Source organism: Orcinus orca, chromosome 3, assembly GCF_937001465.1.
Source record: "Orcinus orca chromosome 3, mOrcOrc1.1, whole genome shotgun sequence".
In the NCBI taxonomy this organism is placed as follows: Eukaryota; Metazoa; Chordata; class Mammalia; order Artiodactyla; family Delphinidae; genus Orcinus; species Orcinus orca.
This window is the reverse complement of record NC_064561.1, coordinates 73,780,809-73,795,091: the sequence shown is the minus strand read 5'-3', so window position 1 is coordinate 73,795,091 and position 14,283 is coordinate 73,780,809. Positions and strand designations below refer to the sequence as shown.

The 14,283-nt window shown below is 56.2% G+C and overlaps 1 protein-coding gene across 8 annotated transcripts in view; it reads left to right on the top strand.

Annotated features, from left to right (window-relative positions):
• The window catches only part of TCF7 (transcription factor 7), a 32,643-nt gene that overhangs the window by 6,159 nt on the left and 12,201 nt on the right, over positions 1-14,283 (top strand). The window contains exon 1 of one of the 8 annotated variants that reach the window (XM_033409816.2): positions 728-13,591. The exons of the other annotated variants lie outside the window; for them this stretch is intronic. Coding sequence (XP_033265707.1) covers positions 13,541-13,591 — 51 coding nt within the window. The 5' untranslated portion in view covers positions 728-13,540. Of the gene's footprint in view, positions 1-727; positions 13,592-14,283 lie in introns of those variants that run through there. 8 annotated transcript variants of the gene reach the window in all.

The window sequence follows — 14,283 nt, the reverse complement described above, 5'->3', positions numbered from 1 at the left end:
TGTCTGGAGGACTATATCTCCACTTCGGGCCACGGGGTTTGGGGGTTTGAACCCTGGGGACCAGCCCTCAGGTGTACAGGCCCCCTCCTCAACGCCTGCCTCACCCAGGCATTCTTGGGAGGAAAAGTGTTATTCCTGGGGCCAGACTGGGAGCCATAGCCACTCATTCCATCCTGAGAATCCTCTCCCACCGCCCAGAGATTTTGCGGAAAGAGGCTCCCCTTCCCCAGCCATATAGAAGCCCTTTACACAAGATGTTAGGGGCTTAAGCTATTTTGTAAGAAAAAAAGGGAAAAGACCTTCATGGCCATTAGCCTCTGAGCCACTCCCAGAGCTTTTCTCACATGGTGCCCCGTGTGCAACACCCCTGTGTCTTGCTCCGACGCTTCCCTGGTGTGCAGGCCCCCAGGCAGTGCCTATGCACAGCTTCTTTGCTTGTTTTCCCTCATGTTTATTATTCATCTCTCCCTCGTGTGGCTTCTAGTTTGCTCGCAGCTTGCCTTCTTTACCAGCGGGAATGATGCTCTATACAAATCACTCCTTGGTTTCCGTTTTGATTATTTTCCTGGAGCATAATGTTCAAAGAGAATTATGGGTTCAAGAGGTAGGAAGAATCAAGGCCCCAGTTCACTGAGGGTTCCTTGCGGTGCCCAAGCATAGCTGACGTGGAGTTTCCCCTTTTTTGTTGTTCATTTTATAGGTTCGTGGTGGGCAGTGAGACTTAAAAGTAACTTTGACTTGCATTCCTTCCTGACTTGGAAGGCTGTGTGGTATTTGGAAAATCTGCAGCAACCCCCTCACCGCCAGCTGCTCCCAAGGTGAAACTTCGTTTTCGGGGCTTCCCTGATGCATTTCAGGGCCAGGAAAGCACCCTGAAGGAGGCCTATCCTGCAGACCCCTGCCCCACCCTGTCACCAGGGGCTGCTGTTTTAGGGCTGCCATCCACTCCTCCAGCTTAGCAGGGTGGAGAGGCTGACAGAGAGCCCTGAGTTGGTCACCAGGACCCAGGTATTCTCCCCCGGCCCCAGCAGGGTTTCACGAGCCAGCTTCCATAGCCCGCAAACAGGGATATCCATACCAGTTCTGCCTACTTCCCCAAGTGCTCCAAGACTTAGGCGTGAGTGGAGTTGAAAAGGGGGGGCCTTGGTGGTCCCCTCTCATGGCCAGTTGGCAGACCATGCCCTCCTGGGTCTCCTAAGATCACACCCAACCCCCGTTCCTGCATGAAGGGAGGTTTAGCGGAGCTGCAAGAATGGGCTGCAGGGGCACTGGTTTCAAGTCGCATAACTGCTGAGGTCAGGCTGGATCAGGGTGGGCACAGAGCCACATGGAGGGGATGAGGGGAGCCACAGCCTCCCTCTGAGCCTCCTCGGGCAGCTGCGGTTCCGAAGCCATACAGTCACACTCCCTCATACCTTGTGACTGGCTGCTTCCTGCCACTGTGTACAAACAAGACTCTGTTGGAGGAAACAGGTGTTTTATCAGGTCACAGGGCTCCCCCTCCCCGAACGGTACAGTGCACAGATCCTTGGGTAACAGCCCTCCTCTGCAGGTGGGGACAGTAAGGCCAGGTCAGGGAAGGGACTTATCCAAGGCCCCTTAGAGGAGTGAAGGGGGAAGGCCTGAGTCGGGAAGCTCCGCCCTCAAATACCATATCTTCCACTCCTTGGCTGGGTGGCCTTGGGTAAGTTAACTCCTGTGGGGCCTTAGCTTTCTCATCTAAACATGAGGATAGCGAAGGTTCCTACCTCCTTGGGTTACTGTGGAGTGGAGCGAGATAGTGGATGTGGAGTTCCCGGCACATAGTAGGTGCTTCCTGAGTGGAAGCCACTGTGGGAGGGATTGTTAACACTGTGTGGGAATGGCCCTTGTAAAGGACGCCAGTCCAGTAGGTGCAGTGCTCCTGAAGGTGCGGCTGGACTGAAGCCCCTGATGCTCTCCGTCCTCAGCTCAGCAGCCAGTTCCCCTGGGGCAGAGCAAAGAGGACAGCTGTCCGGCCCAGCCAGCCCTCGGGCCCTCAGCTGGTCGACGACATAGTGCCAGCTGTACCTAGAATCCTGATCCAGACTCTTAACCGGTATTTACTGAGCCCCACTTGGCCTTGGCTCAGCTCAGAGGGGACGGCTGCCTCTGCCCCACCCCGCAGAGCTCAGCTCTGGCAAGGCAAAGAGACTCTCCTTGGGGCTCAGAGTCGGCCGTGTTGGATAAAGGGCACTGAGGAGGGAGGGAGGCCAGTGGGGGCAGCCAGGAAGGCTTCCTGACAGGGGAGAGTTCTGGCTGGCCCAGAACCTGCGAAGGTGAGAGTGGGAGAATGCTCGAGGTCGGGGGCACAGCTCAAGCAGAGGAGGAGAGGCAGAAATTAGTATGTTCTTGGTCATTGGAAGAGCCACCCGAAGCCCAGGGTCTGTGAGGCTGGAGAAGGGCCAGCACTGAAGGCCCAGCACGTGACCTTAATACCCGGGGGTGCTGGTTCCAGAGCCCAGGAGTGGCTGGTGGGTACCTGCAGTGTGTTGGCAGCATGAAGGGCAGTGTGGTGCCCACGGGAGATGGTTTGAGTTGAACATAGAGGGTGAGGCGGGCAGAGCCGGCAGCTGGGGCAGGTGGATGCTGGGATGCAAGGGAGGGGGTGGGCTTTGGGCAGGGCAGACCCGAGCGGACTGGCACATGCAAGGCAGGAGTGCCTCAGAGGTGGAAGTTTTGTATTATTTCTTTTGACTCTCAGTCTCACTCCAGGGTCATGAGTCCAGGGTCTTGTCCGCTGTTTCCTGAGGGGAGCTGAACCCCAGAGGTCAGGGTGTGCAGCCCATTGGTGCTTTAGCCAGGGTGTGGAGAACACGTCTCCTCAGCACTGTCTCTAGCAGGACTCCAAGGCCCCAGGAGTCAATGGAGGGTCTCTGAGACCCCAGGACATTGTTAGCTTCTTCCTTCAGGCAGTTTGCTGTCTCAGCTCGCAGACCTTTGATGCTTGGGGTTTGGACGTGGGTGCCGCCTCCCTCCCTTAAAGAGGTGTGGCCCACATCAGCCTTGGCATGTGTAGTCTGTGAGCTGCAGCCCGGGAGGGTTTGTCCTGGTCAGAGGGTTTGGCCCCTTCTGGTCCTGCAGAACATGGGGCTCCCGTTGGCTCAGTCCCCTGGTGGGTAGAGGGACTGTCCCCTGCTGGATAGGGTCCCTGGCCCAAGGTAGTAGTTTGGTGAGTTTGGCCCTCTCTTGTGGGGAGGCAGCCATGTAGCCTGTCCCACCCATGGAGCCTGCCTGCCTGCCTGCCTGGGCTGTGCTAGCAGATATGGCTTTAGAGCCCAGAGGGAGATGGTGACACACAGCCTTCATGTCACAGCCAGCTCCACAGCCAAAGCTCCTTGGAGATCAGAGGAAGCAGATGCTTTGCCAACCCCTTTACCCCTCCCGTTAAAACAACCATCTCTCTCTCTCTCTCTCTCTCTCCATGAACCGGAGAGGTGTCTGGGCTCCACACTCTCTGCTTTCAGCTGATGGCGAGTGTGCGGCTGGGGCTGCAGGCGTGGATGGGCAGGCCCCAGGGAACAGTGCGTTCTGGGGGTGCATGGTTACAGCTGCCCCAGCCCACCGTGTCTGGGTGGCCTAGCCAGGGCTGGCCGGTCACCCCTCCCAGGAAGCCCAATTTGCCCATGAGGGGAGGGGGCTATGATGGGTAAGGAAGCCAGGGACCAAGGCCACCTCCTCCCCTGGGTGTGTGACCTCAAGCAAATCTGTTAACCTCTCTGGGTCTCAATTTCCTTCTGTAAACGGGGGTGGGGAGCTCCGGACATGAGGATTTCTGAAGTTCAGACGAGGGTCAGCTGGGGAGGCCTGCTGCTCGGGTGGGCCTCAGGGGGTCTTTGGTGGGTATTGCAAGGACTGCTCCAGGCCTGGTCTCCCTGTCAGGCAAGAAGGAATTGTAGGGAGGGAGAGACAGGTGACAGAAGTCCAGTTGAGGGTATTCTGACTAACTCTGACCTGGCTCTGGTGGCAGGAGGCCCAGCCTCCCGGTCCGCTGGGCCGCCATCTGAAACGCATTACCAATGCTTTGTAAACTGCACATCATTCGGCCACATGAAAGCCTGGGATCTAAAAATAGCCATTCCCAGAGGACACCCCGCATTGGCGGGGCTCAGCTGACCTCTGCACGCACACCCACCACTAGGCCACCTCCCTTGCCAGGGGGCCCCCGACTGGCAGGGCCACACCCACCCACCCTCCCAGTGTGGGCAGCCACTGCCGGAGGCCACTTTATCTGGGCACAGATCTCGTCCAGCTGCTCAAAGCTGCAGGCCTCAAGGCCTTAACTAGGGCAGAATGTCTGGAGGAGGCAGCTGAGAGCATGTCAGTGGCCGCAGGACCCCTTCCCCAGACCATAGTTGCCTGGCATGTCTGTGGGAAGCCAGTGGAACCATCTTACAGATGAGGACACTGGGGCCCTGTGGAGGGGAAGCACAGGAAGGGGGACTTGGCCACTGTCAGATGGTAGACAGGAGGGCCGCTGGTGGATGTGCTGGTATGAGAAGGGCAGGGTCCTGCCCTGGACCCCGTGGTGTCGGTGGAGTCTGCCCCAGCATGAAGGCAAGGCAGCTGTGGGTCTCCAGGCTGCTACGGTTGACTCTTTGCCCTACTTTCTGCAGGCTCCTTTTCCCTATAGTCTCTATGACCAACTGCAAAACCACTCTTTTCCCTAAAAATAAACATGCTTATGGGATTGGGGGAAGCTTTGTAGCTATCAAAGGAAATAATAGGGTGTTTAAGAAAATTACATTGCGTTTTAAATAACCAGCATGAAAGTCATTAAGTTTGAAGTTTCATTCAAATCAGATGGCTCTGTGGCTGGCCCGGTGGCCAGGCAGGCAGGGGGTGGGTGGGCACTTAGGGACGCTGAGAAGCAGCCTGTGGAGAGCTCTGCAGCAGCGGCAGTGAGGTCTCTGCGGCTATAGCCAGGGTCCAGGCGGGGCGGCCCCAAGTGTGCGCCGGGCTGCAGCAGCCGCCCCAGAGCTTGCCGACAGGCTTTGAAGCAGGCTACAGCCTGGGAGCCCCCCAGCTGTGGTGGGCAACCCCATGGGTGGGGCTGGGGGGTGAACATAGACCAAAGGGTGTGGGGCCAGATGAAGCTGGGATTGCAGAGGCCACAAGCGTTGATGGCCGTGTTGAGGTGGGGTTTAAGGGATGGTGGTTGGGATCAAAAGGGCTGGAGAGGATCTACAGGGCCAAGGCCACATCTGTCTTCTTCACTGCTAGAATCTTAGCGGCCAGCATAGCGCATGACCCATAGTAGGTGCTCGTAAACTGTTGCAAGAATAACAACAGCCACAGTAATAGTGCATGTGTCAAGAACTTCCCAAGTGCCAGACCTGTGCTGGGGACTTAATCCTAATAGCAAGATCCTTACAAGAAGCCAAGAAAGTAGATACTATTATCGCTCTCATTTTACAGATGGGGAAACTGAGGCTCAGAGAGGTTAAGAACTTGCTAGTACCTGTCAGAGTCAGGACTTGGACTCAGGTCTGTTTTACCCCAAAGCCCAGGCTCTGCTCTGTCCCTTTGGTCTCGATTGTGTGGAGCTCATTGGGAGCATTGCAGGCTGCAAAGCTGAACCCACTCCTGTTGAGTTTATGAGCTGAATTCCTCTGGCCTCAAGGAAAGACTTGGCCCTTACTGCCCCTCCTGGGCGTGACCTCAGAGCTCTGGACCTGGGTCAGGGCTGGACCACATGCTATCGGGGGCCAAAAGGGTTGTTTCTTGGTTAAAAGCAGGACCTCAGGGCTTTCAGAATAAATATTACCTGGAAAAGTGTTTATAAATGACATTTAAGATGACATCAGGTTTGGGAATTCCCTGGTGGTCCAGTGGTTAGGACTCTGCACTTTCACTGCCGAGGGCATGGGTTCAATCCCTGGTTGGGGAACTAAGATCCCGCAAGCCTCCCAGCACAGCCAAAAATTAAGTTAAATTTTTAAAAAAAGATTACATCAGGTTTGATGCATGATGCAAGGACAGTTAAGAACTGTGTATAGGTTGATTCCTCCTTTCTAACTTTGGTCCTGGTCCTGGCTTAGCTTGGAGCTCACTGTTGGACTTCTCTGGCCCAGGTGCCCTCCTCTGTGTGGTCCAGGGATGGGCTAGAGGGTGTCCTAGGCTCGGAGACAATGGGAATGGCTGGACTGAGGAATCTGAGGGCATCCCTGCACATGGGTGTCCCCTCCCCAAACCCCTTGGAAACCAGATCCACCTCCCAACCCTGCTGCGGCATTTTGAGGGTTTCTTCTTCTACCACTGCCCTCCTCTGCTCCTCCCGTGCCACCCCCCACGCCTCCCCCCGCCCCTGCCCTGGCTCTGGTCACTGAGGGCTAGTCAGGAGCTCAGGAGTCTGGCCCAACAGCAATCTGGCCGTAGTCCAAAGGAAATCGAGGGCCAGCAGCCCTGGCCTGGCACAAAAGCCGGCTTTCCTGAAAAGCCTTGGTCTAGGAACATGCTCGCCTTTGTCTTTTGTTTTCTTCTTCGTTAATTTTAAAAAATATTAGCACACACAAATATTACTTCATTTAATCCCTATGAGATATGGATATTGTACAGATGGGGAACCTGAAGCACAGAGAGACACACTTTGCAAGTGCTGGAGGAGAGATGTGAATTCAGGCATCTACCTCTGTGTTCCCTGCCCTTACCACCTGCTACCTTGCCTCTCAGACAACATATCTATCCACTCATTTTTGAAAAGTTGGGTTTTATAGCTACAGCTGGGTCGCCTTGGCTCCCCCATCCCATCCATCCCCACTCCTCACCCCCGCCAGGAATTTAGTGTTTCACCCTCTTCCTGTATTTTTATAGTGTTAGACCCAGGTGTGTATCTGTAAAAGCTGTTTGGTGTGGTTTTTGGAACCCCCTAACTCAACCTCATTAGAGGGCTCCACCCCAAGAGGGCCCCTGTGACAGTTGCAGCAGCCCTGCCCTCCTCCGTCTGCTTACACTTGGCGTGAGGGGCTTGGGTGGGAGCATCCTGGGGCCTGAAGCCTCCAGCAACTCGTTTCCACTCCTTGCCTTGTTCACTTGGGATAAACCGCTGGACTGAGTCCAGGCAGAGCCCCAAGGGCCTTCCTTAACTGGCAGTAGCTGCAAGGGTTAGACCCAAGTGAGCTTCCTGACTGTGGCCCCAGGGCAGAACTGTCCTCTGGGCTGGTACAGGCAGCTGAACAGACCAGGTAACTCAGAGACCCCCATCTTATCTTTGCTCCTCAGAAGCTGGCTGGAATTAATCGGGGCAGGAATGCAGTGCCAAGGCTGGGGATGAGATCTCCAAGTCTCCTCTGCCTCCCACCCTTGAGCCGTCGCTGACCATCAGCCTCCGCCTCTCTGGGCCCTGCGCCAGGCCGCCCTAGCTCTCGCTCCTAGGCAGCACACTAACTCTTCTGCGGTGGCCATCCACCCCGCATGCACGTGGACTGGGAAGAGGCCAGACCTGGTGGGAAGAATGACTTCTCACGGTTCCTTTAGTCATTTACGACTGAGGACCCACATCACCTCCTATGAGGGCAGGGTGTTGCTGGCAAAATCCAGCGGGTCCCGGGTAGGTGGAGGTCTTAGTGAGGAGACCCAGTGTAGGGGGGAGAACCTGGCAACCACTCGGCTCCTGCGCCTCACACGTGTGGTCTCCATTGCTGTGCGCTACCAGCTGGCCTGGGAGGCCTCTCACCGAGTGGTAAAGATCTCTGGCCAGGAGCCCCAAAGGGCTGGATTCAAATCCCGGTCTGTCATTACTTGCTCTGAGACCTTGGGCAAGTCATTTAACCTCTCCCGGCTACCCTTTCCTCATCCGCACAATCTGTACACACGTCACAAAGTGGTTGGGAAGACTGGTGGGATTCGGGGGGTGGGGGGCGAACCCTGCAGGGTGCTAGGCACACAGGAGGCTGCCACTGGTGGCGGCTGCCGTGTCTAAATCTGCACCTCCACTGCTTTCTTCATGCCTTTTCTACAAAGCGTTTTTGTTTTGCTCCCAAGGGAACAAAACCTCTGAACTCCTCAAATGCCTTCTTCCCAGAGCCTGGCTTTCCCTACTGCCAAAGACAGCCTGAGCCGAGGTTGTGCCCTGGCCTCTGCCTCAGGCACATGGGCTCCCGGAGGGCTGGGCCTTGAGGAGCTGGGAGGGCGACTGCCTGGACAGGGGATGCCCAGCCCCCAGGCTGCTGCAGAGTCCCCAGACAGTGTGTCGGTAGCATCAACTAGCAGCTCGGCTGCAGCAGCTCCCGGAAGCTTATATTTTCCTCTGAAAACATCCTGTCCTGAGGGGCGTTTACCTCAGAGAGGAAGAAGGAAAACAAAAGTAAACGAATGCATAGAAACCGCTGGAGGCTGTGGGCCAGGCCACTCAGCTAAGTGAGGTTCCGCTAGCTCCGGGGGTGCCTCGGGGCCAGGCTGGGTCTAGAGCAGGCCTGTGGTTTGCCAAGCCTGTAGGCAGGGACTCAAGTCCTTGCCTCTGCTGTGGCAGGACCCCCTATCTGATGTCAAGGCCAGGCAGCTGGTGGACTGGCCACGTGGACCTGGGAGGGCTCTGTGCATCCCTGGCCACAGTCCTGTGCTGGCAGGCGGGACTAAAGCCTCCTGGTCCGCAAGGGTGTAGCCCAGCCATACCCTAGCCCTCCAGCTCAGCTGGCCACACGGCCGCGGCTCCATGCTCTGCGGTGGGCGTCTAGCACAAGGCGTCCAGCACGCTGTGGGCGGGGTGCTTGAGGGCCGTCCTCTGGAGAGCACCATGTCCTGGGCAGCGGGGGCTGGCAATAAAAGGGCATGAGCCCAGCCAGGGGATATCTGCAGACGTGGGGTCTGGGGAGCCTGCACATCACGGCTTGGCTGATATGCAGGCGAACCTCCTTTGGAGGACCTGTTTCCTTCTGGGAAGTTCATTCTCGTGGTCCCAGGCCGTGGGGCAGCTTCCCACTCAGAAACTGGCCAGACTCCTTGGTGCTTAAGCACCGTGGGTGCTGGACAGTGGATCCCCAGCTCCAGACCTAGAGGACTGGGGGAGCTGTGTGTGGTGGGCACTAGTGGGCCCTGGAGCTGGGAGAGGAGTCCAGAGGAACTGATCAAGGCCAGAGCAGAAGTTGAGTGGCAGACCCTGGATGGAGCGTGGCCTGGTTTCTGGCAATGCAGGGAAGAGAAGTGAGAACTGGAGAGGACCTTTTGAGCAGGGCCACTGTGTGGGGTTATGCAGGGAATCCGGGCCAAGGAGCTGAAATCTAGCCTGCACTATGCTCCACAAGCCACGTGCCCTGGTGTGGGCCTGGCTGTCTCTCCAGAGGAAAGGGTACTTTTTCTAGTTAGCACAAAGGTACCATATGAACTAGTGGTAGCCCTGGCTTTGACTGTCTGGTGAATTCTGACTCCCAAGGTGTTGCAGGAAGGAGGAGATGGGGTAGAAGGAGGCACAGGGTCTCAGTTGCCAGGCAGGATGTCCCTGACTCCCAGCAGTGGCCCCAGTTCCTCCCAGCCTCCTGTGTGCTGCTGTGACCATGCCCAGCCCCAGCCAGGGTGCTTTGTCCAGTGCTGCCACATGCTCCCTAAACACTGGCTCACACTGGGCCCTACCTACACGTACTGCTAGAGACCTAACTTGAGAGCCCAACAAGTGGTGGGAGAGCTCTCCAGGCAGAGGCAACAACATGGCCCTTGAGGCCAAAGTGGCTGGAGCACAGAGGGAGAGGAGGTGAGAGATGAGAATGTGGCTGTCTGGTGTTGCCTGAAGACCCTGAGAGACCTTAAAGGGGTCCCCAGCACTGACTTGCAATTTTCTCAGCGTCACTGAGCCTCACGACCCTCATGAGTAAAACAGGAAGGATAATGCCTGCCTCAAATCAGTTGTCACATGTGGCATTTACAATACTGAATTTCACATCTGTGCACTTGGCAGAGAGAACAATAACTATCAATAGCCCACCCTTCTGTCTAGTTCGAAGTGTGGATCTGCCCTCCTTCTGTGGACTCATCCCAAGGGCCGTTCCGCAGCTCCAGAGCGGGCATCAGGAATACCCCCCCCCTCTTCTAGGAGCCAAGAGACTGAAGTCAGGTCCATGGTTGGCTGAGTGGGTAGGCATGCACGGGTTCTGGGGCATCAGGTATTCTAGAGGCCTTCATTCAGCAAGTCTTAATGAACATGCCAAGCACAGACCCTGGAGAGGCAGAGATGACTAACAAGCCGATTCTGCCCTCCAGGACCCCTAGGCCAACAACCCCTGCAGCAAGTGGGCAGCTCTGCCTGCTGGGCTGGTGGAACCCCACCCAGGTCACAGTCCTAAGGAAGTGGCCCTTAGACTGAGGTCAGGATGAGAAGGAATCAGTATGGCAAAGAGTAGGAGGAAGTGTGGAAAGCTGGGAGGGGAGGGTGTAAGGGGTGGATAAAGGTGCAGAGGCGAAGAGCTGGACACCTGGGTAAGAGAGAGGCAGGCCTGCGTGGTTGGGTATGGCTGGGGTGTGGCTGTGCGAGAGTGAGTCGGGGAGATGTGGGCTGGGGACCTGGGGTCATGTCCCAACTATTGCCATCAGGCAAGCTCCCTGTGCCGACAGCCCTGGCAGGCAAGCAGGCATGGGGTATAGCTAGAACCCTAATCCCAGGGTCCCAGAACTTACTGGAGCATATTTAGGGTCAGGGGAGCACTGGCTTAGGTGACTCTGACCAACTAGGCTGAAGAAGGGAGAGACTGAGTTTAGGACTGGGACTCCTTCCCCTGTTCCCCCTTGTTCTGTCCTTGATAACCGTAGGGCCTCTGCAGTACAGTTGGTGGAATCTCAGCTCTGCCACTTACAAGCTGTGTGACCTTGGGCAAGCTATGTAATGTCTCCATCTCAGTTTCCTCGTTTATTAAATGGGGATAATAATTGTACCTATTTCATAGGTTTTAGGAGTACATGAGTTAAACTCTATAAGGTGCTCAGAATTATGCCTCGCACAGGGTATAAACCATCAGCTGTCATTAGCAGATGCTGATCTCCTGGCCTGAAACATTCTTCTGCCTGATACATTGTAGGAGCTTAGTAAATACATCCTGACTGACTGTGTCTGCTGATAGTGGTCAACTGCGAATTCTGGTGCAGTGTGTGTATGTGTGTGTTGCGGGGTGGTGCTCCTCCTGGCACAGTCCCTGCCAAGGGGAGGCCTTCTTGGGAGGGCCTTGTCAGCCTCACACGCTTCCACCCTCCAGGCTTGAGACCAGAGGAAGCAGAAGCTTTCTTCACTGAGAAAGTGTTGTGCGGCTTCTTAAGCGTTTGGGGGTTTTCAGAGTCAACCGTTAGAGGCGAGGGAGCTTCTCTGCTGGCAGTGGCAAGGGCTCTCAGGGTGCACACAGCCTGTAAGCCGACCTCTGCGGTCTGCAGGGAAAATGCCGACCGTGTTTATTTTTCACCTGAGCCTGCAGGAAGTTGGGGGTTGGGGAAGAGGGAGGCGGGAGCAGCCCGGCCAGGCCCAAGCCCGACTTCAGAGCAGAGGAGACCGACCTCAGGAGTCCCTCATTTCCACCTCCTCCTGCCTGGCCCTGCCCTAGGGCCCCTTCTTGGCTCCAGCCTGCTCAGCAAGAGGAGGGCATGCTGGGGCACCAGAGTGAGGAATTTCCAGCCATGGGCCAATGAAAAGATCCCAGAAGGATGAGGACCGCCTTCGGGACGATAGGTTTTGAACCGGCATGGGGAAGAACAGTAAGAGCAATGCTGTGGCAGGAAGGACCGCCTCGGCTAAGGCTGTTCCCAGTCCAAGGGTCTCAGAGTCTAGACTCGTCCTGGAGTGCTGCAGTCTGGAGGGGGAGAGGGGAAAGGGGCTGTATGCAAAGGCCAAGAACAGGGGTCTTGGAGTGTGCTGATCAAGGAGTATGGTCTGCTGTTAGGTCTTCCATTTGTTTATACATCCCACCATGCTGGGAGCGCTTACTGAGTGCCCAGCGCTATGCCTGGCACTCTGCCCTCAGAGGTAAGAGATGAGGTTGTGTCGTCGAGATACTCAGGGACGGGTGGGGACGATCAACCCAGGCCTGCCTCCTTCCCTCGGAGGCAGGGCACAGTCACCATCAGGGGAGGAGAGGAGCAGAGCTCCAGTCACTGGGCTCCCCAGACACAGGCCAGGCCCCAGGCAACTCCACCCTGCTGGCTGGGCAGCCTAGCCCTGGGACAGCCTTGTGCTGAGGCCGTGGAGCGGGACGTTCCATTTGGCTGAGAGGGGCGTGGGGCACCAGGTCCTGCGCCAGACAGTTTCCCCTGGCTGCCACCACCGGGCATGCAGGGGGCTGGGGAGTGAGGCTGAGAGGCAGCCTGCACGAACGTGGGAAGGACTGGCCAGGCCCTCAGTGCTCTGCCCTGGAGCCCTGGCACCTCAGGGCCTCCACCTGCTGGCAGGTTCTCAGCCCCACCTCCACCCACCTGGCACTTCTCGTGTGGCCTGGCTACAGACCCCCGTCTAATGAGGCTTTTCCCCAGTTCCCAGGGAAGGCTGGGGGACAGGATGAGCCCTCTGTCCATCTGCTCCTGTCACACACATACATAACCAGGCCAGAGGCTATAGGCTGAGCTGGATTCTGAGGTTTCCTAGACCTAGAATGAGCTGTGTTACAACATGGAGCTTAAACAACCTGGCCAAGGAGGGTCAGCTCTAGCTGTCCCTCAGGTGACAGGGCTTCCTGGCCCAAACGAGCCTTCCCCGGGGAAGGTGGTGTGCTGCGAAACCTGCTGTGGAGCCACCCTCTCCCTGCCCTGGGCAGAGTGGGACTCCGGGACTATCTTCCTAGAGCTGGCACCTTGGACCCCAGGCTCTGCTCCTAAGATTCCCCAGGGTCAGAGCTGCCTATTCCACCAGCCAGGCTTATAACTCTGAGAGCTGAAAAGCCAGAGCCAAGGCTGAATGGCAGGGCCTTCTCTGAAGCAGAAGTTTAGATTTGAAAGCTCTGTGGTCTGCAGCGCCCTGTGGAGGGTGTTCATTCCACCCATTGCACCAGGGCTCCAGGCGTTTGTGCCCTTAGATGGCGAATAGTGGAATGCCTTCCACCAGGGTCCCAGGTTCCTGAGGGAGTGGGCCCTGAGGCTCATCTCCATGTGTGCCACAAGGCCTGGGATCTGGCTAATCCCTGTCCTAGGAACTTATCAGGGTAAAAAGGCCCCCGAGGTTTCCAGAAAGCTTTCCACCTTCATAGGCCCTTGGCTCCTGCTCCCAAAAATTCTAGGATAAAGCAGGGTTCTTTGCATCCATGACCAGTGAGGTAGGCAGGGTTGATATGATCATGCTCATTTTACAAGGGGCATACTGGCCCAGGGTCCTATAGAGGAAAGGTCAATGAAAAAGGTCAGCAAGCCTAGAGCTGTACTTCCCAACCCACTTCCCATCCTGGCACAGTTAAAAATGACCACTGGAGTAACTGGAGGAAGAGGCTGAAGGCTGAAACCACCATGAGAAGTGCTGGGCATAGTGAGCAAGGAGCGAGGACGGTACTGGGGTTAGAGAGGTAGTTGGGGGCCTGATCCTGGAGCTCCATAGGCCTGGGCTGAGGAGCGACGTGATCTGATTTCTATGGCTGCTGGATGGAGGACTGAGGAAGCAGGAGGCTGCTGCAGTCGCCAGGTGAGACGTGACTGTGGATTGGACTGGGTGGGGAAAGGGAGAAAGAAAGAAGTGGCTGGATTCTGTTATATTTTGAAAGTAGAGCCATTAGGATTTGCTGACAAATTGGAGGTGGAGTGTGAGAAAAAGAAGCGTCAAAGGTGACTCCAAGCTGTTTGGTCTCAGCCACTGGAAGGAGGGAGTTACCATTAACTGAGGAAGATGGAGAGGAATGTTTGGGGCAGGGAGTCAAAGGTTCTACTTTGGACATGTTGAATTTGGGGAGCATTTGGAGAGTGGAGTTCCTAGAAGTGGGGGCTGGAGATGTGGAGTCATCAGATGAAGACGTTTAAAGCCGTAAGCCTGGATGAGAGCAGCCTGGGAGGGGAGGATTGATAGAGAACTGAGGGCCAAGCTTGGGTCAGGTCAGGAAGAAGATAAAGAGCCAGAAACAAGGCTGAGAAGGAGTGGTCTCTGAGGTTAGAGGAAAATCAGGGAAGTGTGGCATTCTGGAATCGAAGTGAAGAAACTACCACAAGGAGGAGGGAGAGATCAGTTGTGTTCAGTGTGCTGAGAAGTCAGGTAAAATGCAGACTGAGAATTGACCGCTGAGTTCAGCAACATGGAAGTCCCTAGGGACCTTGACGAGTCACCTAGGGAAGTGATGGGGCAAGAGACTGGCCTGGATGAAGGGATAATGAGAGCTGAAGACT